This window comes from Cannabis sativa, chromosome 9 (assembly GCF_029168945.1).
Source record: "Cannabis sativa cultivar Pink pepper isolate KNU-18-1 chromosome 9, ASM2916894v1, whole genome shotgun sequence".
Classification (NCBI taxonomy): domain Eukaryota; kingdom Viridiplantae; phylum Streptophyta; class Magnoliopsida; order Rosales; family Cannabaceae; genus Cannabis; species Cannabis sativa.
This window is the reverse complement of record NC_083609.1, coordinates 2,093,993-2,119,489: the sequence shown is the minus strand read 5'-3', so window position 1 is coordinate 2,119,489 and position 25,497 is coordinate 2,093,993. Positions and strand designations below refer to the sequence as shown.

Here is a 25,497-nt window from a genome sequence, read left to right as displayed (position 1 = left end):
TTGATCAAAAAAAAAAAAAAACAGAAAGCTATTCCACTATGTTTTATCATTAGTTCCAAATTTTAAAAAATAGTTTTGAGTAATAAGATTGAACTTGTGTTCATATTTTGTCCAAGACAATGTTTGTTGACCTCTACTTTGTCTTTCTCCATATATTGAGCATAACTAAGCTATATAACCTTAAAAAAACATTTGAAAATTCATATTATTATTATTAAAAAAAAAAAAAGTAAAATTATGTTGTAGCATATTCCATTTTCATTACAAAGATACCAATACAAGTCCAAATTTTAATTAAGCTTTTTCTACAACTGGGTTTTATTTCATGTTAGCAAATTAAATCATCATCATCATAAACAATTCAAGTTTATGGATCCCAATTTATTATGGATTCAGCTAAGCATTATTTTGACAATGGTGATGATGATGATGATGATGACTAAAGCCCATATTCCCACAACTTTGGAAGGCCCATTTGAGCCCATTACACAACAGTTTGATTCATCACTTAGAAGGGGTAGTGATGATTTGCCCATGAATCATCCCAGGTTGATGAAAAATGTTACCTCAAATTTCCCAGAACAGATTGCTATTGCATTGTCTTCTTCTCCAACTTCCATTTGGGTTTCTTGGGTCACTGGTACACTACTATTACTACTTCTCTATTTTGCCTTTTATGTATTTATTAATATGTATATATATGTATATAGGTAATTTGGTGAAGTGGGTTTTGTTTGAATTTGGTCAGGGGATGCACAGATTGGTTTGAATGTGACACCCATTGATCCTTCATTGGTTGCCAGTGAAGTATGGTATGGCAAAAGAAGTGAAAACTATTCAAATGTACAGAAAGGGGTTTCTACTGTTTACAGTCAATTGTATCCATTTCAAGGGCTACTAAATTATACCTCTGGGATTATTCACCATGTCAAACTTGAAGGTACATTCTTGTTCTTGTTTTTTAAACCAGTGTTTTATAGATTTTCAGACTCTGAATGAACTTAAATTTAATCAATATAAACGAAAAGCATTAGTTATATGTGTTTTAAATTCAGTTTAAATTACTTATCACAGAACAGGTAGTTTATTGATATTGATACAAGAGTAATTTGTGGCGTAAATAGTTCAGTTTAACTCTCGGTTGCAGATAATAATACCTAAGTTATATTTTTAAAAATTTCCGTTAAGTGTCAAGTTATTTTTTTATTGGTATATTTAAATTTTATAATACATAAAAAATAGAACTTTAATAACCTGAACCAATCAGGGACTACCACATAGTCATTGATTTGACACTTCACGATTAGATACTTACAGAATTTCTAGAATATAACTTGGGTATTAGTGCTGTCAAAAAATTAAAATTAAGTATTTATCTGCAATTGAGAGTTAAACTTAAATATTTATGCCGCAAATTAGTTAAGATACAATTTGTTTACTAAATTTGGGCTTAGGATACCAAAGTATTGTTCAATTTCAAATTATAGTTATGGTTAGTTTACTACATTATTCAAAAGATGTGTTTTTCCTTTTCATGGTTAATAATCAAGTAATAGTAATTTATGCTTTACTGATCTTTCAATGCTTTGAAGAACTGTGTATACATGAAATTTTCCTTGTTCAAACCCTTGAAATCACTCATTACCTAACTGATATGGTCACAAATTCTTATCTCTTTCTAAACAGCTAGCAATGAAAATTTGGTTCTTTTCTTTTGAACTGGTTTCAGTTCATGATATGTGTTAGAGTTAGAGCTTGAGATTGTTTGAACACCTAATAGATGATTAGTGAAAGGAAAGAGATAAAAGGGTACTTATCTTTCTTCTGTTGTAGGCCTTGAACCAGGAACTAAATATTTTTACAAGTGTGGGGATAGCTCTATTCCAGCTTTGAGTGAAGAACACATGTTTGAAACTTTGCCAAAGCCTAGCCCGAATGCATATCCTAACCGGATAGCTGTTGTTGGAGATTTGGGACTGACTAGCAATACTACCACAACTATTGATCATTTGGTTCAAAACAATCCCTCAATGATTTTAATGGTGGGAGACTTAAGCTATGCCAATCAGTATCGTACAACTGGTGGCAAAGGAGCACCATGCTTCTCATGCGCCTTTCCAGACGCTCCTATTCGAGAGACATATCAACCCCGTTGGGATGGGTGGGGAAGGTAACCTTTCTAAGAATCTTAATAAAGTGAGATAATTTAAAAACCAAGATGGCATGACTTTAATACTATGGTGATATATTACACCTTGATTAAATTTTCTACTTTTCGGATTTTGTTTTTGTTATGTAGAAGTGTGGTTGAGAAAGTAGGTTAGGATTTGATACTCGTTAAGAATGTGGAAGTGTAGTTGAAAAGTAGGATAGAGTTTTGTGTATGGTAAGATTTATGGGGTTCCATCTAAAAAGTAACTGACAAATTAGCCTGTGGGACTCTCTTAATTTTCATTTTAGCTAAACATAAATGTTGACACAAACATTTCTTGTTACTTAGCAGAGGAGAGTAATTTGTTGATATGCTCATTACAGTTAATCAAAAGGGAAGATCCCCTTTTGAGTATGTAAAGATACTACCAAAAGTGACAAGCAATATATGTCAAAACAGTAGGAAATTAAGGTGAATTGATAAGAACAAGTGTAAAGAAATGTGATCTCTCTATCTAACATTCATGTAATGGAATTTCAGGTTCATGGAGCCTTTAATTTCGAGAATTCCTATGATGGTTATCGAAGGAAACCACGAGATTGAACCTCAAGTTTCTGGAATCACTTTCAAGTCATATGAAACTAGATTTGCAGTACCCTCAGAAGAGAGTGGTTCTAAAAGCAAATTTTACTACTCTTTTGATGCTGGAGGAATACATTTTATTATGTTAGGAGCATATGTTGACTACAATGCCACTGGTAACTTAAACACTCTTCTTTTACAAAATCTTTGATGTTAATAGTTTTAGCTTTGTTGTTATCAGTACTATAGAAGTTTGAACTAGTGTTTATACAAGAAGTAGCTTCCATTTAAATGTCTGTTTTAGGGGCTCAGTATGCTTGGTTGAAGAAAGATCTCGTTAAAGTGGATCGGTCTGTGACCCCATGGCTCGTAGCTGCATGGCATCCACCTTGGTACAACAGTTATGCTTCTCACTATCAGGAGTTTGAATGCATGAGGCAGGAAATGGAAGCACTTCTATATCAATATAATGTTGATATAGTTTTCTCTGGTCATGTAAGCTGAATCTTATTCTGTTTTCTCCAACTTACATATCATGTCAGCTCGGTAGCCGTGTAATGAGAAATCCTATCATCCTACCTATTACTTATCTTATGAGCAGTAACGAGAAATCAATTAAAATTCTCGATGAAAATTAAGAGTTCACAAGTTTAATTCTAATTAATCACTTTGACTAAAAGTAGTAGGAACTAGAATGAATAGACTATTCGAAATTTAGAAGAACTACGCTGGAAATCCTTAAAACAACTAAATGTTTTTTTAGGTGTTATGTGTCTGAGTGGCATTCTAAAATTTGGGATATTCATTTCCTTAAAAATTATACTCAGATTTGGATGAATTAGTTACCTGCTGCTTACTTTTCAGGTACATGCTTATGAGAGAATGAACAGAGTATTTAACTATACTTTGGATCCATGTGGTCCTGTTTACATAACTGTTGGAGATGGTGGTAACATTGAGAAAGTTGATGTTGACCATGCTGATGACCCCAAAAAATGTCCATCAGCAAGCGATAACATACCGGAATATGGAGGTGTATGTCACTTGAACTTTACTTCAGGTCCAGCCAAAGGCAAGTTCTGTTGGAACAAACAGCCTGAATGGAGTGCTTTCAGAGAAAGCAGCTTTGGTCATGGAATACTTGAGGTACATTCTAAGTTTCATTTGAACCAATTTGGTGATTTGAAGTAGTTCTTCATTGAAATCTTTTCTTTTGTGCAGGTAGTAAATTCTACATATGCATTATGGACTTGGCATAGAAATCAAGATATTTATAAGGAAGAGAGTCGCGGTGATCAAATATACATCGTTCGACAGCCTGAATTGTGTTCTAAAGCTTTAAAAGTAAGTTATTAGTTTTGGCATTGACCCTTTTAAATAACAAGATCTTGTAATATACATATTACTCATTGTTTTTCTTCATAAATGTTTCTTTAGCTAACCCTTTAGGACTATTATCTTAGCTCACTTAAAGACATTCAATCTCAGCCAATAAGAGTTTGAAAACTGAGCTTCTATAATCCTAATTACTGTTATTGGTTAGACTAATATTAAGGCATAACAATTAGACATAGTTACATAATAAGAATTTATCTTAGACCAGTAAACTCTTGTTTTGAATAAAGTCTTGAAAAACTTCACATGTCCATTGATTTCTTACTTAAACTTGTTCAATTGGAACAGCCCCCATCAGTCACTACTACTAACTCATTACCTACATTGTCTGTGAATTACTGCCATTCTCTGGTGAGCTTCCTCACTTATCTTCTCTGTTACAAATGTTATAATCATGTATAAAGCCTTACTAATTTCAGAACCTTTCTTTCATTGGAAATTTCTCTCCTTCCCATTATGGCAAATCTATATTCCCTTTGGTGTGTCTAATTTTTCATTCTTTCTCTGTTCAATGTTTTTATTTCTGTTTTTGATGTTATTCATTGGGATATTTTCCAGCCTATACAATAATAAATGGTGTATTACTATGTAATTTTCCCTAACAATTCATACTTAATTAGGACCTAAAATAATAACAAAAAAATGTTAAGATAACTATGCTTAAAGTCAAGAAGTTGATTGAGAATTACAGACTTGCAAGCCCTTTTAATGATAACAAGAGAGGTTGATCAAGAATTATATCCTTATATTATTCGGAAACAAGCTTCTCCTTACCTTTAACACTTGTAGGATTAGGTGTTTCTGATCTTTTCGGGTGAGAATCCACCTTAGTAGTGCTGCTGCAGCTACTAGTACTTGCCTCACAACCATTGTGAGGCATTGAACAAACAAGATCTTCATTTTGTGATGATGATTTCATGCAATGAGCAATTGTTCTCTTAAACTCATCCTCTTGATGTCGAAACAAAAGGCAGAGGCCGCATTTTTCCACTCGCAAGCTTCTTCCACTATCACTCGCAAATGAAGCCTCGATGACACTGCAATCATTTAGCTGCTGCTGCTCATCCGAAAACCACCCTCTTGGTATGTAGGAAAGCCAAATGAATCGGCCTTCGTGGTCTAAATATCTGAATTCTTCATTGGTTGTTCGGTGAACATGAGGATGTTCTAAATTGCCTCTATCAGTTTGTAACTGACAAATAAGATGGTGAGGAGAAGAACATTCTCCTATGTTTGGATGATGAGGATCAAGATCAGTAAAGTATGCACATAATGCTAATCCAAGCCAATTTTCATCTGACAATAGAGTAGTAGAAGTAGGCAGCTCAAGTTTGACTGAAGGGCCTATTGTATAATTCCTAAACCACTCAAGAATTTCAGTTGAAGTGAAACATGAGTTAAATATGGTATTATGATGAAAATCCTGTAAAAAAGAAAAATACAAAACAATTAGCCTTATGAGAGAGTGGAAAAAGATGTTGGAAGCTTCTGCGATGCACCCTGAAAAAAAGGTACACCAATGCACCCCTTATTGTTTCGGCATCTAGGAAAATTTTTTAGTCAATTTTTTTTTTTCATGGTCGTGTAATTTGTAGTTATTTAAGGCATTTTGTAAAATTTTGAGAAATTCAGAATAATTTTTTTTCATGGTCTTGTATGTTGTATAAAATAAATGAGGCATGCATGCAATAGACGGTTCGAACCTTGTTTCTAGCACATTAATTTTTTTTTTTTTTTGAATTTCTCAAAATTTTGCAGAATGTTTTAAATAACTATAACCTACACAACCATGAAAAAAATTAGACTAAAAAATTCTCCTGAATCCCAGAATAGATAGGGTATGTATCGGTGCACTTCGTTTTTGGGATACACCATAGAATTTTCCAAAGATGTTTACTTAAAATTCTTAAAATTGAAGTGTTCTTACTACTACTAATAGCTCAACATCAGTTCTTTGATTCCATTGAGCAATGCTGTTGAAATCAGGGGATTTCTTCATCTTCTCATCTCTCATATGTAGAAGTATGGGATCCAAATCATCAAAGAAGGAGCTCACACACTTGACTATTTCTTGTTTAAACTCTTTCACCTCATGTTGATAAAGAAGGCGCATTCCACACCTCTGAACCGCCAAGCCATGGCAATCGAAGCTATGCATTTTAGCCTCGACATACCTTACTTCATTCAAAGATTTCGTAAATGCAGTATGGGGAATGTACACTAACCAAATGAAACCGCGAAGAACTAACCACTTGAAAATATCTTTCTTGTAGCGAACAGGTTTAACCCTTAGACATGTGTTCTCTTCCCCCAAGTTGAAATCGCACACAAGGTGAAAATCCTTAAAGGGAACAGAATGAATTGTGTCGAAGACAGTAGTACCGGGATGTTCAATAACAGAAAATGCAGCACATACCATAACCCCTCTCCAATTTTCATCATCATATAGATTTTGTGGTATTTGCATTCTCAGCTTGGACTCATGAGTCTGATGTTTAAACCAGTCTAATATGTTCTTTCTAGCGAAACAAAAGTTAAATCCGAAATAAGGATGAAAGCAAGGTATGTATGAAATTTCACCATCTGCAATACTAAGCCTTATTATCACAGAAAGATTCAAGTACTTATGAAGAAAAATCTCCAACTTTACTATCCATTCTTCCATTGAATTAGATTCCTTGATTGGAGTTTGAGCTTCTATGTTTAGAAGAATATAACTAGGTTCTGATTCTTTCGAGTTTGTTGAGTTGTCGAAAACAGATTCATCGAAATCTACAAGTGTTTCTTCTTCCATTAGACCACAATTCATCAAGGAATAGAGTATGGTTTGCTCAAATTCTTGTTGATCATAAACCAAATGGATTGCACATTTCTTGACCAACAAGTAAGAGCTTTCACTTACAAATGAAGCTTCAATGAATGTGATAAGCTGTTCTGAGAATGATCCAATTGGTATGTAAGATAACCAAATGAATCCACCCACATGAGATAACCACTTGGTTTCTTCATTTGTGGTTTGGTAAGAGTGAAGAGACTCTAGAAAACCTTCATTAGTTTCCAAATGACAATGAAGGAATGGAGAATTGTTTTGATAAGACTCTTCTTCTTCTTCTTCAACTGAAAAATAAGCACACAATGCTAATCCAATCCATTGTTTCTCTGTGCTTGTGGATACTTGGATTTCAATTGAAGGATTATTGTTTTGATGCTCAAACAAGTTTGGAATTTCAATTGAAGGAAAGCATGAATTGTACTTCAACATTTGGTCAAAGCTCTGCAAAATATATATACATATTTTGTAATGAAAATATTACTCATAAACACAAAATAGAGATAGAGAGTGAAAAGACCTGATAATATTTTGTAATGAAATATTGACTGCTGCTCATAGTTGAAATACTATCCATTTCTTCTACTTGTTGATGCTCCCTACAAAACTCCACATCAAAATTCACTTTAGAATAAGATTTATTTATGAGGGCTCGTTTATTATGCTGTATTAGATCATATTGTTGAATTGTATTGGGTTATATATTATAATTTTATATTACTATGTTAAATTTTAATTTCTACTAAAATATTATATATTTAGGTGTCTATAAAAGTTAATACCATATGTAGTTTTACATAAATATATTGCATAAAATACAATATCACTATACAATATACAATACGGTATAATACGACGTACTAAACGAATCCATAATAAGTTTTTTAAGTTGGGGCATTGTTATTTTTGCCTCTATTAGTAGACGTGCATTGATCATTTGCGGTACACAGACAAATTCTATTCAAGACGTAAGCGTTCCATTTATTTTTTAAAAATTTAATTTCAGTATCGTAAATTTTTCATGATTTCTCGAAAATTATAACTCTTTTGAGTTATAATTTCTCTTCGTACCAAAAACAAAGTCTGTTCTTACTAATAGTGACAAAAGTAAAACATCTACTTAACAATATATTTATATGAATTAGTCGAGAAAGTACTTAAAAGTTATTAGGTTTGTAGTACTTAAGTTCTCAAGTTATTTTTTAGCGACGAAAGTACTTAAATATTAAGTTTGTAGCACTTAAGTACTTAAGTACTTAAGTTGTTTTTTTTTTCTCTTTTCTCTACAACGAAACTTCATGCCATATAAGTAGACCTAAGGATTAAAAATATAACTTAAGTATTTAAGTGCTACAAATATATTAATTTTATCGCTAAATAATAACTTAGGTACTTACAAACTTAATAACTTGGGTATTTTAGCAGTAAATATTTCTATTTTCTAATATATTTATATGAATTAGTGAAGAAAGAAAAGACAATATTGACTAAAACTAACCTTGGTAAAACTGAATAATAGTAACCCAAATCAAAAGCCTTTTCTTCTTCATGAAAAACCTTCTTCTCCATGTCTTCAAATATTTGACAATAAATCTCATGATGTACACGTGGACTCTGCATGGTGCAGTCAATAATTGTTTGGACAAAATTTTCCACATCATTCTCGTACACTTTACGAATCCCACAAATTTCAATCTCAAATTGATTATCTGAGATGGCAAACAAAGCACTAACATACCCACCACAACCACCACCATTCTTACTCAACATTTCTATGAAATGGACACGTGGCACATTGAGTACAACAAGACCATGTTGTTGTTGTTGTTGTACTAAATAATCTTGTTTGATGAGAAATTGAGTCTTGTGTTGCATCCCACTTGGCTCCATACGTAAATGAACAACAAGTGAAGAAGAAGATGATGATTTTGTGACCAAATTATTATCAATGTTTTTAGTACGAAACATAACATAGAGACCGAATCCTAACCATTTCTTGTTCTCCAATAAGTTTGGAGAAAGACAACAAAAGATTTGGCGTCCAACACATTGATACGCGAACCAAGGCAAAATAGCTTCTAGAGGGAAAATGCATCCGAAATCGAACTTAGCTGCATTGTTTTTCTGTATTAATGTTGCATCATCACAAAAAGAAAAAGAAGTAAGTTTTCAATTAAAATTACATTATCTATTATGTATAATGTATCATGCTATTATAAAGTAATCGATTACTATAAGTTTTCGGGATTCAATTTAATGTGACTTTTGTTTGGCAAACTTCTGGCCTTCCTTTTATTGCTAAAATGAAAATAGAATTTCTTTTCGAAGTGTTAAAGAATAATAAAAATTAGTCTAATTTAGAGCTAGAAATCCAAAAATAAAATAGGGTTGATCCTGAATTTTAGTGGTATGCCCCAGTATTTTCAAAATCAGTAAAAACAATATGTGTATATTTCAAAGGTGAATTTTTTGGACCCTTAGACTAGGTGGGCCTTAAGTACAAACTTAGCCTACCTATTACCTAAACACTCTCCATAGTAATTTTTCATTCTATAATGTACAATTAGCTTAGCTAAACAAGAGGTTATTCCCTCATTGAGAGAATACTTGTTCAATATCCAACTATGGATTTAAATTAGTGTTTTTGCTCTTAACATTATGATCTTTCTTATTTGATTTGACAAAAATCTATGGAAACATATCTTAAGTTTTCTCATTCATGTACTCATATAACAAGATTTGGTTATGAATTTATGTATTAAAATACCATTGTTTATGCATGTCGCTTGTATTAAAAATCCAAAGTACAAAGACAAAAAAATTATGCATATAGTACTAACTTATTTACCTGAAAAAGTCTCGAAAGCAATGAATGAAGTTTCATTCTCAACTCCGCGTTGTGAGGCATACTTTTGCATTCTTGTTCACTACATAACCCTACTGAATCATGTACTCGAAGCAAGAATCGATTCGATGAAGTAGCCAGTTGTTGTTCCGCTTCACAATGACTTGATGACTCATTCAAATTAGTTCTTTCTTCACCCGAAACTTGCTTAACAACAGATTCAATCTTGTCAATCATAGTTCGTTCCCTTGTCATAGATTCAATCTCACCAACAGATGGATTTTTAGTAACATCATCAACCAATTCTTGACAATGAGTAACATAACTTTGTACATCATTAGGCATAGGATACAAGTCTCTCACAAACTCTTTCACATTTTTCTCATAAATTAATTGTGCCCCACACATTTTCACACTCACACAATTAGTAGTACTATTAATCAATTTTATAGAAGCTACAACATGACTTGCTTTATCCAAAAGCCCTTCAAAAGATTCTCTTGGTATATATTTACAAACACAACTATTGTTGTGTTCTTTCACATTGAAAATACCAAGAGGAATTTCAATGAAATCTTCCTCTGTTGTAAAATGACAACTATACCTTGTTGAATTGTTAGTATTATTTTCTTGTTTTTCTTGTACTTGGAAAACAATACATAAGGCAAGTCCCATCCATGTACTCATGATATGATTATTCAAATCTGGTGGTAGTTGAATTGTAACAAAAGATTCACTACTTGAGTAACTGCACCAATAAGGAATTGTAGCTTGGGAAAGAACATTTCCAAATGCTTCTCCTCTATAAATATCATCCTATTATATATGAAATAGTAATAAATTAACAAATTATATATGAACAAAAAAATATAAAAGAAGATAATTGCAGCTAAACTCCAATATATGAATTAATTTACCTCACATGATGTATGAAGTAGGGGGTAAAAATGTTCTCTTGATACTCCAACTCTGTATTCTTTGCCTTCTGTACCCAACTTCGATTTTCGAAAATCTATAACACAAAAACCATTAGATGTTGTCCATACAATAGTTCCATCTAGATCTTTTAGTTGAGTACAATCACGAGCATGGACATATTTGACACTAGGAGAAACTATTGGCAATGATTGAAGATTGTCACAACCATTCAATCTAAGTTCTCTCAGCTTAGAAAGTTCAAACATTTTACTTGGTAAGCTCTTAAAATTGTTCTCACTCAAATCAAGTAGCTCTAATGATCTCAACTCCCAAAAATCGTCCGGTATATCTTCTTCTTGTAGATTGCATTTGCTTAAATCTAATGATTTCAAAGAGACTAAACCCGAAAATGAGTTAGGTAACATCAAGCCCCCGACGGATTCAGAGCCTTCTTGTTTTGTTGTTGTTACATGAAACAAACAACTACAAATGAGGGAGAACCATAGCTTGTTACCCGACATGATGATGTCACTGCATCCGCGAAAAGATAATTGCTTTAGGCTCTTTAGTTGTGTGATTGAGGAAGGTACTTGTCTTATGGCGGTTTTACTTGCATAAAGCTCTTCCAAACACTCCAAACTACCAAGATTTTCGGGCAAGTGGTCAAGACATGAACAGCCTGAGATGTTAAGAGTTGTAAGATTAATCAAACTACTACAAATGTTGTGTGGAAGACTCTCAAGTTTTTTAAAATCTTTAAGATTCAACAAAGTGAGGCCACTCAAGAACTTGATTGAGTCTGGTAATTCGGTTATGGCTGTCCCATTCAAATGAAGTTGTGTTAACTCTTTCATGTTGTTTTTTCCCACAATCTCTGGAAATTTGTTGAGCCTTGAACATCCCGAAAGAATTAATGTCTTGAGAGATTCTAAGCTCATCTCATTGATGAGTGTTTTGATTGATTCACAATCTTTTAGATTCAGTAAAACAAGTCTCTTGAGAAATCCAATGGATGAGTGAATCATTGATAGTTTTTTGCAGCCTGCAAGAATCAATTTTTCAAGATTTGGGGTTGTGTTGAAATTTGGAGTCTTGGTCAAGTTGTGACAGTTGCTAAGATTGATCAATGTTAACTTTTCTAGTACCTATTGAAAAAAAAAAATCATTAAGTAGAGTGTAGAGATAATTAGATATTAACCAACACAAATTTGAATTTTCTTACCATGTTTTGGTTCCATAGTTCTTTAATGCAACTGTTTGACATGTTGAGTTCAACAAGATTTTCGGGTTTGAAACTTGATGGCATAGATGTCAAAGGATATCTATGCCATTCCAAAAGTCTCAACTCATGAGAAAGATATCCAAGATAACCAGAAATTTTGACATTAGAAATCTTCAACAATCTTAGCTTACACATGTTCAAGAATGGGTCATCATTCAAAAGAATTTCTTCTTGTTTAGGCGATACGAAAAAGATGCCTTCAACAGCTTTTGTTCCCTGAGTTTTACAAGCCATAATATGAGTTTCAAAGCTTTATTTCAAAAGAAAAGAAATGTAAGTATTCATGTTTGTGATTATGATCTCTTACTGAGTTCTTATCGAGTATTTCATGAACATCCCTATGAAGGAAAAGCCTGCTGCGCTTCCCGGGCTCTTGAGGAGATTCTTCACTTACAATTTGCTTAGCTAATTCTTGTAAGAGATCATGCATCCATATTTTGTCACCAACAATAGTTACCATAGATTTTTCTGTCAATACTTTTAAATCGATACCCGGATAGCATTCGCAGCATTCTAAAATCTTTTTCACCCGAATTTCGCTCTCTCCCTTGAAAAAACAAGCAATATCCAAAAACATTTTCTTCTCTGAATGCTTTAATCCATCAAAACTTACTTTGAGAGGACCAAAAATGTCATTTTCAGGATATTTCCCAAGTCTTTCTAATGCACTTGACCATTCTTCCTCACTTCTTTCAAACAAAAAAGACCCCAAAACTTGAAGAGCCAAAGGAAGTCCATCAGCATATTTCACAACCTTGTTAGTTTTCTCTATAAATTCATCTGCAGGGTGGTTATTCTTGAAGGCTTTCTTGCAAAAAAGCCTAAGAGATTCTTCCTTAGACAACTTATCAATCTCATATACATAAACATTATTTTCTCCAAACCTTTTCAACCATTGCTTGTCTCTTGTTGTTACAATGATTCTACTCCCTTTGCCACCAAAGTCACCTTTTCCAGCTAAAGCTTCTATTTGGTCTAACTTATCAACATCATCAAGAACAATAAGTACTTTTTTACAACGAAGTCTGTCTCTCAAAACATGGACTCCCGTTCGAACAAACTCTACTTTTGCCTCGCTTTCAAGCAAGAAGTAGTAAAGTTTCTCTTGCAAATGGCGAAGGCCGTGCCTCTCAGACTCCTCTCTAACATTGTCAATGAAGCAACTTGCATCGAACTTATGTTTAATCTTTCTAAAAGCTTCTTGAGCAAGCGTGGTTTTTCCAATCCCGCCCATCCCCCATATTCCTATTGCACGAACATCAGATGCCTCGGTGTCCAAGCACGACAACAGTTTTTCCGTTCGAGAACTCATTCCAACTAACTCCCCATCACTTACACAACTACTCAATGATGAGCTATTCAATAAGGTAAAGATTTCTTTAACAATCTCATCAATAACTTCTGACTCAGGCCTGAGAAAAAAAGAAAAAAAAATGTTATATAAGTAAGAGAATTTCTCTAGTGCTCTTTCTAACATAAGAATCACCATGCTCCCTCTCTCTTTTCTCTTTATTTCTCTCCTTAAGCATGAGAAAGAAAGCGAGTGAGGGAGCATAGGACTTCCCCGAGTATTGGTATTAGGCACTATGACACCTAACATCACAATAAAGTGACACTCTATAAATGATTAACAATTTTCTATACTTATTATTAACGTAAAATAAGTAGACCTGATATTAAATTGTATGAGAATTTTTCTAGTGCTTTTCCTAAATAAAAGGAAACATGAGAGGAAAAGGAACCAACAATTGTTACAATTAGGTGAATTTCTTTAGAGCTCGGAAGCACCATTGCTTTCCGTCTTTTTTCTCTTTACCTTTCTCTTATCTCCTGCTTGAGTCCCTCTCGAATCCCTAAAAGAAGAGGGACTCGAGCAGGAGAGGAAAGGATCACCAAAGAAACTCCTTATAATTAATTGTTAGCCACAAACAATGAAAGAAGTTGGAGCAAAAACCAAAACAGAGCTAATACTATATACAAAACAAACATCATATGTAAGTAAACTAATAAGATAATGTTGACTTTTGAGTAGAAAATTAAGTAAAATAAGAAATTTACTTCTTTAAACTAACAAGAAACTTAGTACCTCTCTTTCAAATCCCATCCAGAGAGATTAGCTATCTCAAAAAGAGATGTTCTCCACTTCTTCACCTTCTCAAAACTATGATCTTTCAAAGATTCATCATCATGCTTAGCAAAGGCCTCCCCGAAAAGACCTGTTTGCTTTCTAACATGCGACGGATCCACATGATAAAAAACCGGAAAAACAATCTGTCCCATTTTGTGTCTGCAATCTGTAATCTTTGAAACCTCCTCCAAACACCATTTTGAGAAGGCATAGTTTGGTGAGAAAACAACAACGGCAAATCTCGATTCTTCGATTGCTTTCAATAGCTCAGGAGCAATGCTGTTCCCTCTCTTGAGCTTATCATCATCTCTAAAAGTATGAATTCCCTTCTTTTCCAAAGCACTGTACAAATGATCAGTAAAGCTCTTTCTTGTGTCTTCACCTCTAAAGCTGAGGAACACATCAAACTTCCATGATTCCTTCATTGAAGCCATGATAATAAAAACAACACTCTTATGTATTAATTCCCATTAATATTCAGCTTCATATACAAAAAATTTTAGGTGTGAAAAGTTCAATTAATCCTCATAATGGACAGTGATGCTGTAAAGCTTAATGCTTTAAGCTTTTTAAAAAGTGTAGAAAAGAAAGAAAGAAAGAAAAAAAGAAGCACATAATGTGGAAATTTTAATATATGTATTATATGTCCATCTAACAATTAAGATATTGTATAGATTATAATCACGTTGATATATCTTCTAAAGAGAAAAATGAAATATTCTGTAATATTAACATATTTTCAATAAAGCAAGTGCTTAGGACCGTCCATTTGTCCTTTTTTGATTGGTCCTGGATTAAGGCAGGTCTGCTCAAGTCTAATGTGTCATACATCTTAACTAATTAGCTGTGAATATTTGTTGTTTACAATACATTCAATTTTATTTGAGTAAAAGTAAAATAATGTCTTTCATTTTTTATTTTAGGCTCTGAACAAATGTGACCCCTAAACATGGGTTTAGCCTGCTTATACCTAGTGTCGGCCTTAATCTGTGCCTAGAGCCTACCCACCAAGATAAAAAAAAAATCCATTTAGAATAAGTTTTGAATTCATGCTATTTTTTTAAATATACAATTAATAGAATAATCACTAAATTATATGAGTTTTTTATAGTTTCAATTCTGTATTTTATAGTTACTAACATATTATTTCATTAATTGTGAAATAATAAAGTTGGTATTGAAACATATATTTTTATAGTTATAGATCATGATTTTGTAACTACAAAATAGAAAATTAGCAAAGAATAAAAATATAGAAAAATAAAAATACAAAGTTTTTATATGTGATAGGTCATGCCTAAAGATAAGATTATTAGTAATATCTCAAATATACAGAATATTTGGCTTATGTATATAAAGGCTATTTGAGTGACAACTAGATTTAATTTATCACAATAAATAACATAACGTATTTGTTCAACTTTCCCAAAATAAAAAAATTAGTCATCAAATATACTTTTAATAGTTAAATCAAATAATATATGTAATATATACATAATAAATACAAAATATTTTTATCAATTAAATATGTCAAAAATAAAATTAACAATATACATCCATATTTATTCATATTTACAAGAGTACTTAGGCTTTCTCCTACCACTCCATCCAAAACTAGTGATATATTATGATTTTATGTTGAGCATGGCTATTTGATTTAGGGTTTATTTTTATATTATTTTAAATTATATTTTTTTATCATAATATTATATTAAATTTTAATTTCTATTAAAATATTATATATTTAAAAGTTCATTGATATCACTTATAATTTTATTAAAAATATAATATAAAATACAGTTTAATATAATATACTATAAAATGCAATATATTTTATAATTAGTTATTATTTTAAATAAATTACTAAATTAAATATGTGAGATTTGTTATTAAAATGTACTAAAATAATTTTTTTTTTTCATTTTTTATACCTCTACCAAATTGAATGTGAGGTGTCACGTGCAACTCCACGTGACACCTAATCTTGGACCCACCAAATGAAAACACACATGGACCAAACCAGATGTACATTTGTAAGTATTAAAAAAAACAATAAAATGAATAATTAAATAATTATTCTAAAAAATACATCAAAATAGTTTTAAGTTTCAATTGAAGGCATGTCATGTATTGTAAGTATGTGGATTGTTGTTTTTGTTTATTTTCCGTTTTTACCCCTAATAAATTGGCTATATAAGTCTTTTTCTTCAAGTTTAAATTAAACCTCAAAAATAACAAAGTGGAAAAAGCAAAAGCAACTTCATTCAATTCAACTACACTCTTTCATTATTGATTTTCTTTTTTTAATGATATCTCATACAAAAAACCAAGAAAATTATATTAAATTAAATAAATAATAATAAAAAAAAACAAGTTGCAGTTCTTTCGAATATTGTACCAAGTGTATTTAAATAATAATAATAATAATAATAATAATAATAAAAGAATATAGTACCACTTGTATATCACACCGCCACAAGCTTACAAATATTTTCTAAAAATGTTAAAAGACACTTTATTAGTAGAGTATTGATAAAAAAAACAAAATTAATGTCAAGCACCTTTTTTTTATTATTATTATTATAATTAAATATTAAATTTCATATAACATACAACAAAAAAAAAAAATTAAAAGAATATTACTAACTAATCGTACGCCGCTACTTATAAAAAGTGTTAGGCACTATTAGTATCTAATAACAATTAAATATTAAGTTTTACATAATTTAATATATTAATTTTTATATAATATCACTAACTAATTACAAGATGTCGTATTTAGATAGTGCTAAATATTATTGGTGCCTAAATTACTAATGTTCTTATTCTTCTTAGAAGCATTGTTATTGGACACGGTGCTACTTAACACCACTTCATTAGTTAGCAATATTTTTAAAAGTTATTATCTTAAGTTATATGAGACTCGATATAGTAATATGACATTGAGAATTGTGTTAAACACCACTTGTGTCTTGTAGCATTTCTCTTTCTCTAAAGTATTACTATTAGACACCAATAGTATCTAGCACCATTTAGGGGTAATGTTTTACGATTAGTTAACAATATTTTTTAAAAGTTATTATTATCTTAAGTTATATCCAGGGTTGATCCTGAAATTTAATGGGTCATAGATAAAAAAATATTTTTAGGCCTTTATTTAGAAAAAAAAAATAGTATTTTTTTAAAATAAATAAAGAAAATGTATAATTTTAAAAGGGGATAAATTTTTTTTGGGTCCTTGAGTTAAGTGGCCTCTGGCACAGGCCTAGCCTACCTATACCTGAAGTTGGGCCTAATTTTATGAGACCTAATATTTAATTGTACTAATAGAGATACGACAAATTGACACTGATTCTCATTTCTCATTTTTTCCATCTCTTAAAGAGCATCTCCAATGGAGATACTTAATAATATATATATATATATATATATTTAATATTTTTTGATTGATACTTACCATTGAAATAAAAAAGAATACCACAAAAGAATACCATACTATAGCATCTTTTACATCTTTTCTTTCTTATTTTATTGTTATTATTTTGTTATAAAATAAAAAAAAAATATTTAATATATATTAAATAATAATATAATATTTTTTTATAATTTTTATTATTGATTATTTTAGAATAAAAAAATACCAAAAATAATGTAAAAGAAAAATAAAATAAAATAATATATTTGTAAGTGATGTGAAAGTATGCACATTTACTGTACAGTATTCAGAATTGGAATAAATTAATGGAAAAATGTAAACAGAATAAATGAAAAATAATCGGAATCAACATTTGTAATATGTCGTTTACTAATTTTTTTGGAAATGGAATAGTTGTGATTTATCGTGTTTACTTTATTAAGAAATGTAATCAGAATGCTTAAATTGACTAGCCCTTTTGAATTAAACTATATTATATTGTAGTTATTTTGTAAGATATATTTTAAAGGACAAAATTGTCATTATATATTTAATATTAAAAAATAAAATAAAAATAATTAAAATCCGTTACCTTTAATGACATTCCTTACAAAATTAGTAGGGGAAGTTCTCCCTTATTTAATTAAGTTCTCTTTTTCCTAATTTTAATAATGTAAGTAAACAAATGTAAGGGAATGATTATCTTACGATTACGATTGATTCTTATTACTTATTATTAAACATGTTATTAACTCTTAAAAATGTTCTAATAAACTTATACCACGTGTCGATCATAGAAGAAGCCACGTAGTCAAACTCAGTGATGTAGAGAGAGATACATGTGTCTTTTGGTTCAGAAAAAGCTACGTTGTATTATCTCTCTCAAACTCCACGTGATTTCCAACGCCAATCATTCAATTTTGGATAATTCACTTTTAAACCCTTATAAAAAATCAAAATTGCATTTTTGTCTTATTTTCAACATATTTTTCAGTTTTGGATAAAGATGGACATTAATAATATTTAGCACCACCACTTAATGTAATTAATTATTTTAATTTAATATTTATTATATAATAACAATTAATCATTTAAAAGGTGTTGCTCTTTTGTGCTATCTTTCAATTAGGGTTGGACATTTAATCTAATATATTTTTTTTTTATTTTAATCTGATTTAATCTAATTCAATTAGCAATTAAATTTAAAAAATCATTATCCGATCTAATCCAATTAGATCTTAAAATTTATTATAATTCAATTACTAATTAGATTGAATTGGTTTTTATTTAAATATTTAATTACACATTTAATTTTTAATATTAATTTAAAAATATGAAGAAAAAAATACCTAAAAATAAAACTATAAATAAACTTTAATTTAAATTTAATACTACGTTACAATACTAGCAACTAATAAAATAAAATCAAATAGACAAGACAACAAAGTATTACAATTAAAAAAAAAACAAAAACAAATATAATTAAAATATTTTTTATTATATATAAATAAATATAAATAATTTTTTTAATATGCATTTGATGTAATTAGATAAGATCGATTTTTAGAAAAATTTTGAGATTGACATTTAATAATCAGTTTAATCCAATTAAAATCTAACTTTTAACATCCAATCTAATCTAATTGTAATTAGATATTCAATTTATTGTAATTGGATTGAATTAGATTAGTTCAATTAAATTTGATTGGATTGAATCCTGTCCATCCCTACTTTTAATAGTTATTTTTTAGCTTATAAAACTCTTAAATTATTATTATTGGGGGTCTCTATAAATCGATCTAATCTAATGACAACTTACCGAATTCAATTACAATTGATTGCTAAATATTGGATATCTAATTGTGATCGGATCAAATTGGATGTTATTTTTTAGTATTAGATTGGTCGAATCGGATGTTGGATGTGGTGCCTAAAAATCCAATACAGCCAACATTCAATCGAACTAATTAATATTTTTATTTTGAATGAGTGATTAAATTTTATGTTATTATACGTAAAAATATATATATGTATATATGTAAATTAATATTAATTTTTTTTTTGAATTAGATAGATCCAGTTCAATCCAATAGATGGATCTAAAACATTGAATGAATTCGATACGATCCAATAAATATTAGATAAATACGAATTAAATCAATAGATATACATGGAATATATCTAACGGATAGAATCAATACAATCTAACATCCATATTAATTTGATCGAATCGAGTGATAAAATCTAACATTTAATATATAATTATATTGAATCTAGAAAGATTTAAAATACATTGAATGTGGTCAAATAAACACCCCTAATTATTATTATTATTTGGTAAAGAAGAAACTTCATTATAACTAAAACAAAAGGGTGTGTTTCAAAAAAAACAAAAAAAACAAAAGGGTGTGTTAAATCCCTAAAGGATGGGGTACTAAAGTTCCTAGGAATCCAGTGAAAATTACAATCAACGAATACAGCAACTTTCCAACAAGACCATTTTCCCTCAACTAACCCCTGATGATATTGATGCCATCAAAAACCACCATAGCAATAATTAGGGTGGACAAAATTCAATTCAATCCACACTTGGAGCTAGCTCAAGTGGCCATAGGTGGGTGTGTGAGTGTTGGAGGTCCTGGATTCGAGTTCCAGATAAAACATGTTGTAATATATAAACGCTTAAATAATAAAAAAAAAAAATTCAATTCAATCCAATTCAACCGAATCAATTTAATTGTAAAAATTTAGATATTCAATTACAATTAAATTAGATTGAATGTTAAAAATTAGATTATTATTAGATTAGATTAGTTATTGAATGTCAATTTTAAAATTTAATTAAAAATCAATTCAATTCAATTAAATTTAATGTATATTAAAAAATTATCTATATTTATAATATTTATAAAAATATATTGTTTTGTTTAATAATAATAAAAAAAATATTTAGTTCTTTTCAGTATTTGTGAATAAGTTTAATACGATTTTGGACCTTGTGTTTTGTAAAAATTATTGATGAGATATTTTATTTTGTTAAATGATAAATTAAATATTATATTTTTTAAAATAATATTAAATAGTACTCTAAATTGATTTTTTGTTAAAATAAGTTTAATAATAATTTAATCTAGATGTACTAATTTTGTTATGACGAATCTAGTTACGTGTTTTTTTTTTTTTTTATATTTATTCGTAATAGTAATTATCTTCAAGTTAGTTATATTAAAAAAAATTTATCAAAATGATCTATTTTTTAAAATAGGTCTATTTTATCATTTAACAATATAAATAATCCAAACAATAATTTTTAGAAAATTCAAAATGATATTAATCCGGTGAATAATCTCATCCCACATATAATACCCCTATAATCCATATATCAAACTTGAAAGAAAGCATTAAGGGCTAAAGAGAGATTAAAGTCATAATTGGAGGACCAATTTATAAATAAAACAAAATTCGAAGGCAAGAAAGTAATTTAGATAATTATAAGTACTAAAAATAGAATCAAAACTTTTTCCACCATTTTTGCTTTTCTTCTTCAAATCGGAGAAAACAGAGCAAACCAGAGAGAGAGGAGAGAGAGAGATTGGATCAGCTATGCAGTACAAGAACCTGGGAAGCTCCGGTCTGAAAGTGAGCCAGCTTTCATACGGAGCATGGGTAAGTTTCGGGAACCAACTCGACGTCAAAGAAGCCAAATCCCTTCTCCAGTGCTGCCGTGACCACGGAGTTAACTTCTTCGACAACGCCGAGGTCTACGCCAATGGCCGAGCCGAGGAGATCATGGGTCAAGCCATAAGGGAGCTCGGTTGGCGCCGTTCAGACATCGTCGTCTCCACCAAGATCTTCTGGGGTGGACCTGGCCCTAACGATAAGGGTTTATCGAGGAAACATATCGTTGAAGGGACTAAAGCTTCGCTTAAGAGATTGGATATGGAATATGTTGATATTCTTTACTGTCATCGCCCTGATACCTCGACTCCGATTGAGGAAACTGTTCGAGCTATGAATTATGTTATTGATAAGGGTTGGGCTTTCTATTGGGGTACTAGTGAGTGGTCTGCTCAGCAGATCACTGAAGCTTGGGGGATCGCTAATAGATTGGATCTCGTTGGTCCTGTTGTTGAGCAACCTGAGTATAATTTGTTGTCCAGGCATAAGGTCAGCCATTTCTTCAATTTCTTTCTTAATGCTTTTTATATATATATATATATATGTATAGAAATACATTCATTTCGGGAAATTTGAAGTGGGTTTCTTTTTTATGTACTTTTTTGGTTTTTTCGGTATATGGGATTTATTTTGGACCCTGATGATGATGATGAAGATAATAAATTTCGGTTTTTTGTTTTACAAGAATGTGAATTAGGGTTCTTAGATTATTAGTATTCTTTTATATATATATATATATATACATTTTTTTTATGACAATTTGAAATGGGTTTCCTGTTTTGTGAGTTTTTCTTGTGTACTTATTTGGTTTTTTATGTACATTTAGGATTTTTTTCGGTATATGGGAGGTTTTTTTTGGACCCTGATGATGATGAAGATAATAAATTTTGTACTTTTTTATAAAAATATGAATTGGGGTTTTTTTAGATTATTTGTATTTTTTTGTTCTGTATTCATATGAGAGTACTATTTTTCTTATATTTTCGTTCTTTTTCTGTAACTGGGAATTGGGGTATTTTTGATTTGGTTATGTAGTTTTGTAAAAAGGGGCAAACTTGTCCTTGATCCAGTTATGAAACTGTTCTATTGTTCTTAGTGTGCGATAATTGAATAAATCATTTGTTTTTATGGGACATAGTTATTTATTGGGTGAAAGGGGATGTTGGTGTGATTTGTTTTGTTTTGATGCTGAAGTTCTTCATTTGAATCAAACTTTATGATGGTACCCATTGGATTAGTGCTGTTTTATTTGATGATTTCATATTTGATCTGCTTTTTGAGACTCTTACAGGACTGTTAGGAATTTGAAAGACATGATTAATTCTGACCATTCTATTAGAGTTGTTAACATATTTCATAGCTTCTTTTACTGTTTTCCTAACAATGAATGTAAAATATTGGTCTTGTTTAGGCATGAAATGAGATCTAATTAGAATTTGTTGTCTTATGCTTTATGGATATTGGTCTTGTTTAGGCATGAAATGAGATTTAATTAGAATTTGTTGTGTCTTATGCTTTATGGATGCAGGTTGAGTCTGAGTTCCTCCCTATCTACACCAACTATGGCATTGGTCTCACCACTTGGAGTCCGCTCGCTTCTGGAGTGCTCACTGGAAAATACAACAAGGGCACTATACCTCCTGACAGCCGATTTGCATTGGAGAACTACAAAGTAATATTCGATTGACTTTGTGCATTTTGTGTCAATTCTCATACCTGTTTTGTTTAAGCTATACAAGTTGCATCATGTGATGTCTGTTGTTCGGTGCCACTGAATTTATTGCTTATTGAAATTTAGTGTGGATTCATCTCCTAATCAAAATAGTATACAATTCCTACAAAGTTTAGTTGGTAGATGACCCTAAAAAGTACAGTATTGATTGCATTTCCTATTTCGGCTTGTGGGCTCACATGTATTATCGTTGCCTTGTTTATAGAATCTTGCCAACAGGTCACTGGTGGATGATGTGCTGAAAAAGGTCAATGGTCTGAAGCCAATTGCTGATGAACTAGGTGTTCCATTATCTCAACTTGCAATTGCATGGTGTGCTGCAAACCCCAATGTCTCATCGGTTATCACGGGTGCAACAAAGGAATCTCAGGTTTGTTATGAATCTAATCTATACAACATTGTTGTCACAAGTCATCAATATAATTTGAAATCTTTAGTCACTCATACAACTTCCCCTTTTCTCTACACAGATTCAAGAGAACATGAAAGCTGTCGACGTGATCCCTTTGCTGACTCCCGCTGTGATGGAGAAGATCGAGGCCATCGTACAAACCAAGCCGAAACGCCCAGAATCGTACAGGTAGACGCGTGATGATCATATTTATTCAAGTCCCCTTTGTTTCTGCACATTGCAGGCTCCATTCTTCCAACACTGTAGGAAATAGAATGTTCATGCCATTTCTATTAGTCATGCCGTATGGTCTTTTGTTCTTTTCGCATTGCTTTGCTTTGGTCCCTCCGATTTCATGGTGTTTTCTTGTTTTTCTTCTTTCCCTTTTGAGGTATTATGTTTTTGAGAAAGAAGAACATGTTGATAGTGGAGAGCAGTGATCTATGTTGAACTCTGTACTTGTAATGAATCATAATTTGCTATTTTAATTTTTATCTGTTTTTGTCTCATTGATTTGGGTGTTGGACTTTGTTTACTTCTGTATTAGATATCAACTGCACCTTTTTATTCTAGTAAAAAAATGTAAAAGATTCCTTAAAAAATCCTAATCAGTTAAGGTGGATTTATTATTGTCATAGAGTAGAAAGGCTTTCGAATTATTTACCTTCATAACTTATTTTTACTTTTTTAAAACTAGAAATTGTTTTTAAAACATTTTTTTTGAAAACTGAGTTGAAAAACAAAACATCAAAATGTTTTCTATTTTAAAATATATATATTTGTAAAATATAATTTTAAAACATTATCTCACATACCCGGGGTTTGGGGTTCAAAAATTTTTGTATAGTATGTAAAATTTCAAATAAAAATATATAAAAGTATTAAACAATAAATATTATAAATATTGTAAAGAGAGCAAAGTAATGTGAAAACAATAAAATATTAATATAAATAAATTTGAAGAAACTTGAATGTGGAGATGATGTTAAGTATACTAATCATTTTGTTCTTTTAAATAGAGAAGCTATCTAAGTGAAGCATCTCAAATCTCAATGCCACAATTCTATAGTTTGATTTAATGTCACCTTTTAAAGTAGCTAGCTATTGGGATTGCTCTAATAATTTTCAAGCATACAAATTATCTCAATTGTTTTGATTTTCTATTTGGATTCAACTTTAACATAGTAAAGGGAAACTCAAAATTTGAGTACTTTTTTTTAGCACTTAGATAATGTAGGAAATTTAAGATTGTATTTTAATATTCTGCGCTACACCAACAAATAAACTAATCAATTTTACCAAGGTCAATTTAGACCTTTCACTATCCCTGACTTTTCAAAGTCAGCAGAGTCAAAACGACTCCGTTTTGTCTTTGAACAAAACCAAAGAAGGATTCGAGAACCTTCTCATTCAATCCCTCACTCTTTGTCTTGCTCGAAATCCTAGCAGAGAGTTTCTCTTTGAGAAACTCGAAGCTAGACCTTAATCAACCCAGAAAACCCCAGAAATCCCAGATTAAACACAAACCAAAGATTAGATCTAGAATGATCTGATCTATACACAACCACACATATAAAATCACAAAGAGTAGAGTTAGAATACACCAGATTTTCTCGAAGTTCACCAATAAATTGGCTACGTCTCCGTTTGAGCTGCTCCTCGAATTTGAGAGCTCGATTCCACTATCAAAGATGGTTCATGTGACAGTCAGTAGTCCTGTGATCCGTAAGGGGAAATACTGGGTAAGCTGTGCAATCCCACATCGCCTGGGGAAGGTCAAATGGGATGATTCTGAGACTGTGCAGGTATGGGACTACACAGTTGAAGAGAGCATAAATGGATTGATTGGTACTACCTATATAAACAAGGTGCATCTTGTTTTTCGGTAGCCCATCTCGAAAGAACTCCACAGTTAAGCGTGCTTGGCCTGGAGCAATTTCAAGGATGGGTGACCTCCTTGGAAGTTTTCTCAGGAAGCGTGCGAGTGAGGACAAAGCACGCTGGAAACACTCGTGTTGGTTTGTAGGGTCAGTCATCAGTCCATAAATCAGCCAGAGTGGCGTACTCGTGTATAAGAGTCATTCATTCCGTGGGTGTAAGGATCCAATGGAGGCTTGAAGCGGGGACGTTACAAATGTAAGCTGGTTTT

The 25,497-nt window shown here is 31.1% G+C and overlaps 3 protein-coding genes across 5 annotated transcripts; 2 read left to right on the top strand and 1 right to left on the bottom strand.

The window, feature by feature from the left end:
- The first annotated feature begins 224 nt into the window (after window positions 1-224).
- On the top strand, window positions 225-4,731 carry LOC115724124 (purple acid phosphatase 23). 2 transcript variants are annotated; one of them, XM_030653592.2, is made up of 8 exons: window positions 225-640; window positions 749-940; window positions 1,834-2,170; window positions 2,693-2,910; window positions 3,039-3,229; window positions 3,599-3,880; window positions 3,956-4,078; window positions 4,418-4,731. In XM_030653592.2, exons 1-8 carry the CDS (start codon window positions 370-372, stop codon window positions 4,529-4,531), a joined length of 1,728 nt encoding a protein of 575 aa, XP_030509452.2. In that variant the 5' UTR covers window positions 225-369; the 3' UTR covers window positions 4,532-4,731. The 2 variants fall into 2 exon arrangements, with proteins under 2 accessions (XP_030509452.2, XP_060959862.1); XM_061103879.1 differs by having other exon boundaries at window positions 416-640; window positions 760-940.
- LOC115724122 (uncharacterized) lies at window positions 4,694-14,776 on the bottom strand. The gene is made up of 9 exons (XM_030653589.2): window positions 14,091-14,776; window positions 12,312-13,416; window positions 11,945-12,220; window positions 10,722-11,867; window positions 9,808-10,620; window positions 8,458-9,083; window positions 7,480-7,558; window positions 6,057-7,403; window positions 4,694-5,552 (listed from the first exon to the last, which is right to left on the bottom strand). The coding sequence occupies exons 1-9, from the start codon at window positions 14,564-14,566 to the stop codon at window positions 4,878-4,880; spliced, it is 6,543 nt and encodes a 2,180-aa protein (XP_030509449.2). The 5' UTR covers window positions 14,567-14,776; the 3' UTR covers window positions 4,694-4,877.
- Window positions 14,777-20,865: 6,089 nt separating this feature from the next.
- On the top strand, window positions 20,866-23,857 carry LOC115724128 (probable voltage-gated potassium channel subunit beta). 2 transcript variants are annotated; one of them, XM_030653596.2, is made up of 4 exons: window positions 20,866-21,714; window positions 22,754-22,897; window positions 23,163-23,327; window positions 23,428-23,857. In XM_030653596.2, exons 1-4 carry the CDS (start codon window positions 21,151-21,153, stop codon window positions 23,539-23,541), a joined length of 987 nt encoding a protein of 328 aa, XP_030509456.1. In that variant the 5' UTR covers window positions 20,866-21,150; the 3' UTR covers window positions 23,542-23,857. The 2 variants fall into 2 exon arrangements, with proteins under 2 accessions (XP_030509456.1, XP_060959863.1); XM_061103880.1 differs by having other exon boundaries at window positions 23,163-23,857.
- The last annotated feature ends 1,640 nt before the right edge of the window (window positions 23,858-25,497 follow it).

Coding starts and splice junctions, on each gene's coding strand:
- LOC115724124 (XM_030653592.2), top strand. CDS start 370: ATGGATCCCAATTTATTATGGATTCAGCTAAGCATTATTTTGACAATG. Junction 3,230..3,598: donor ATATAGTTTTCTCTGGTCAT/GTAAGCTGAATC, acceptor CTTACTTTTCAG/GTACATGCTTATGAGAGAAT. Junction 3,881..3,955: donor TTGGTCATGGAATACTTGAG/GTACATTCTAAG, acceptor TCTTTTGTGCAG/GTAGTAAATTCTACATATGC.
- LOC115724128 (XM_061103880.1), top strand. CDS start 21,151: ATGCAGTACAAGAACCTGGGAAGCTCCGGTCTGAAAGTGAGCCAGCTT. Junction 21,715..22,753: donor ATTTGTTGTCCAGGCATAAG/GTCAGCCATTTC, acceptor TTATGGATGCAG/GTTGAGTCTGAGTTCCTCCC. Junction 22,898..23,162: donor TTGCATTGGAGAACTACAAA/GTAATATTCGAT, acceptor CCTTGTTTATAG/AATCTTGCCAACAGGTCACT.
- LOC115724122 (XM_030653589.2), bottom strand. CDS start 14,566: ATGGCTTCAATGAAGGAATCATGGAAGTTTGATGTGTTCCTCAGCTTT. Junction 11,868..11,944: donor AACTATGGAACCAAAACATG/GTAAGAAAATTC, acceptor TTTTTTCAATAG/GTACTAGAAAAGTTAACATT. Junction 7,404..7,479: donor TCATTACAAAATATTATCAG/GTCTTTTCACTC, acceptor TATATTTTGCAG/AGCTTTGACCAAATGTTGAA.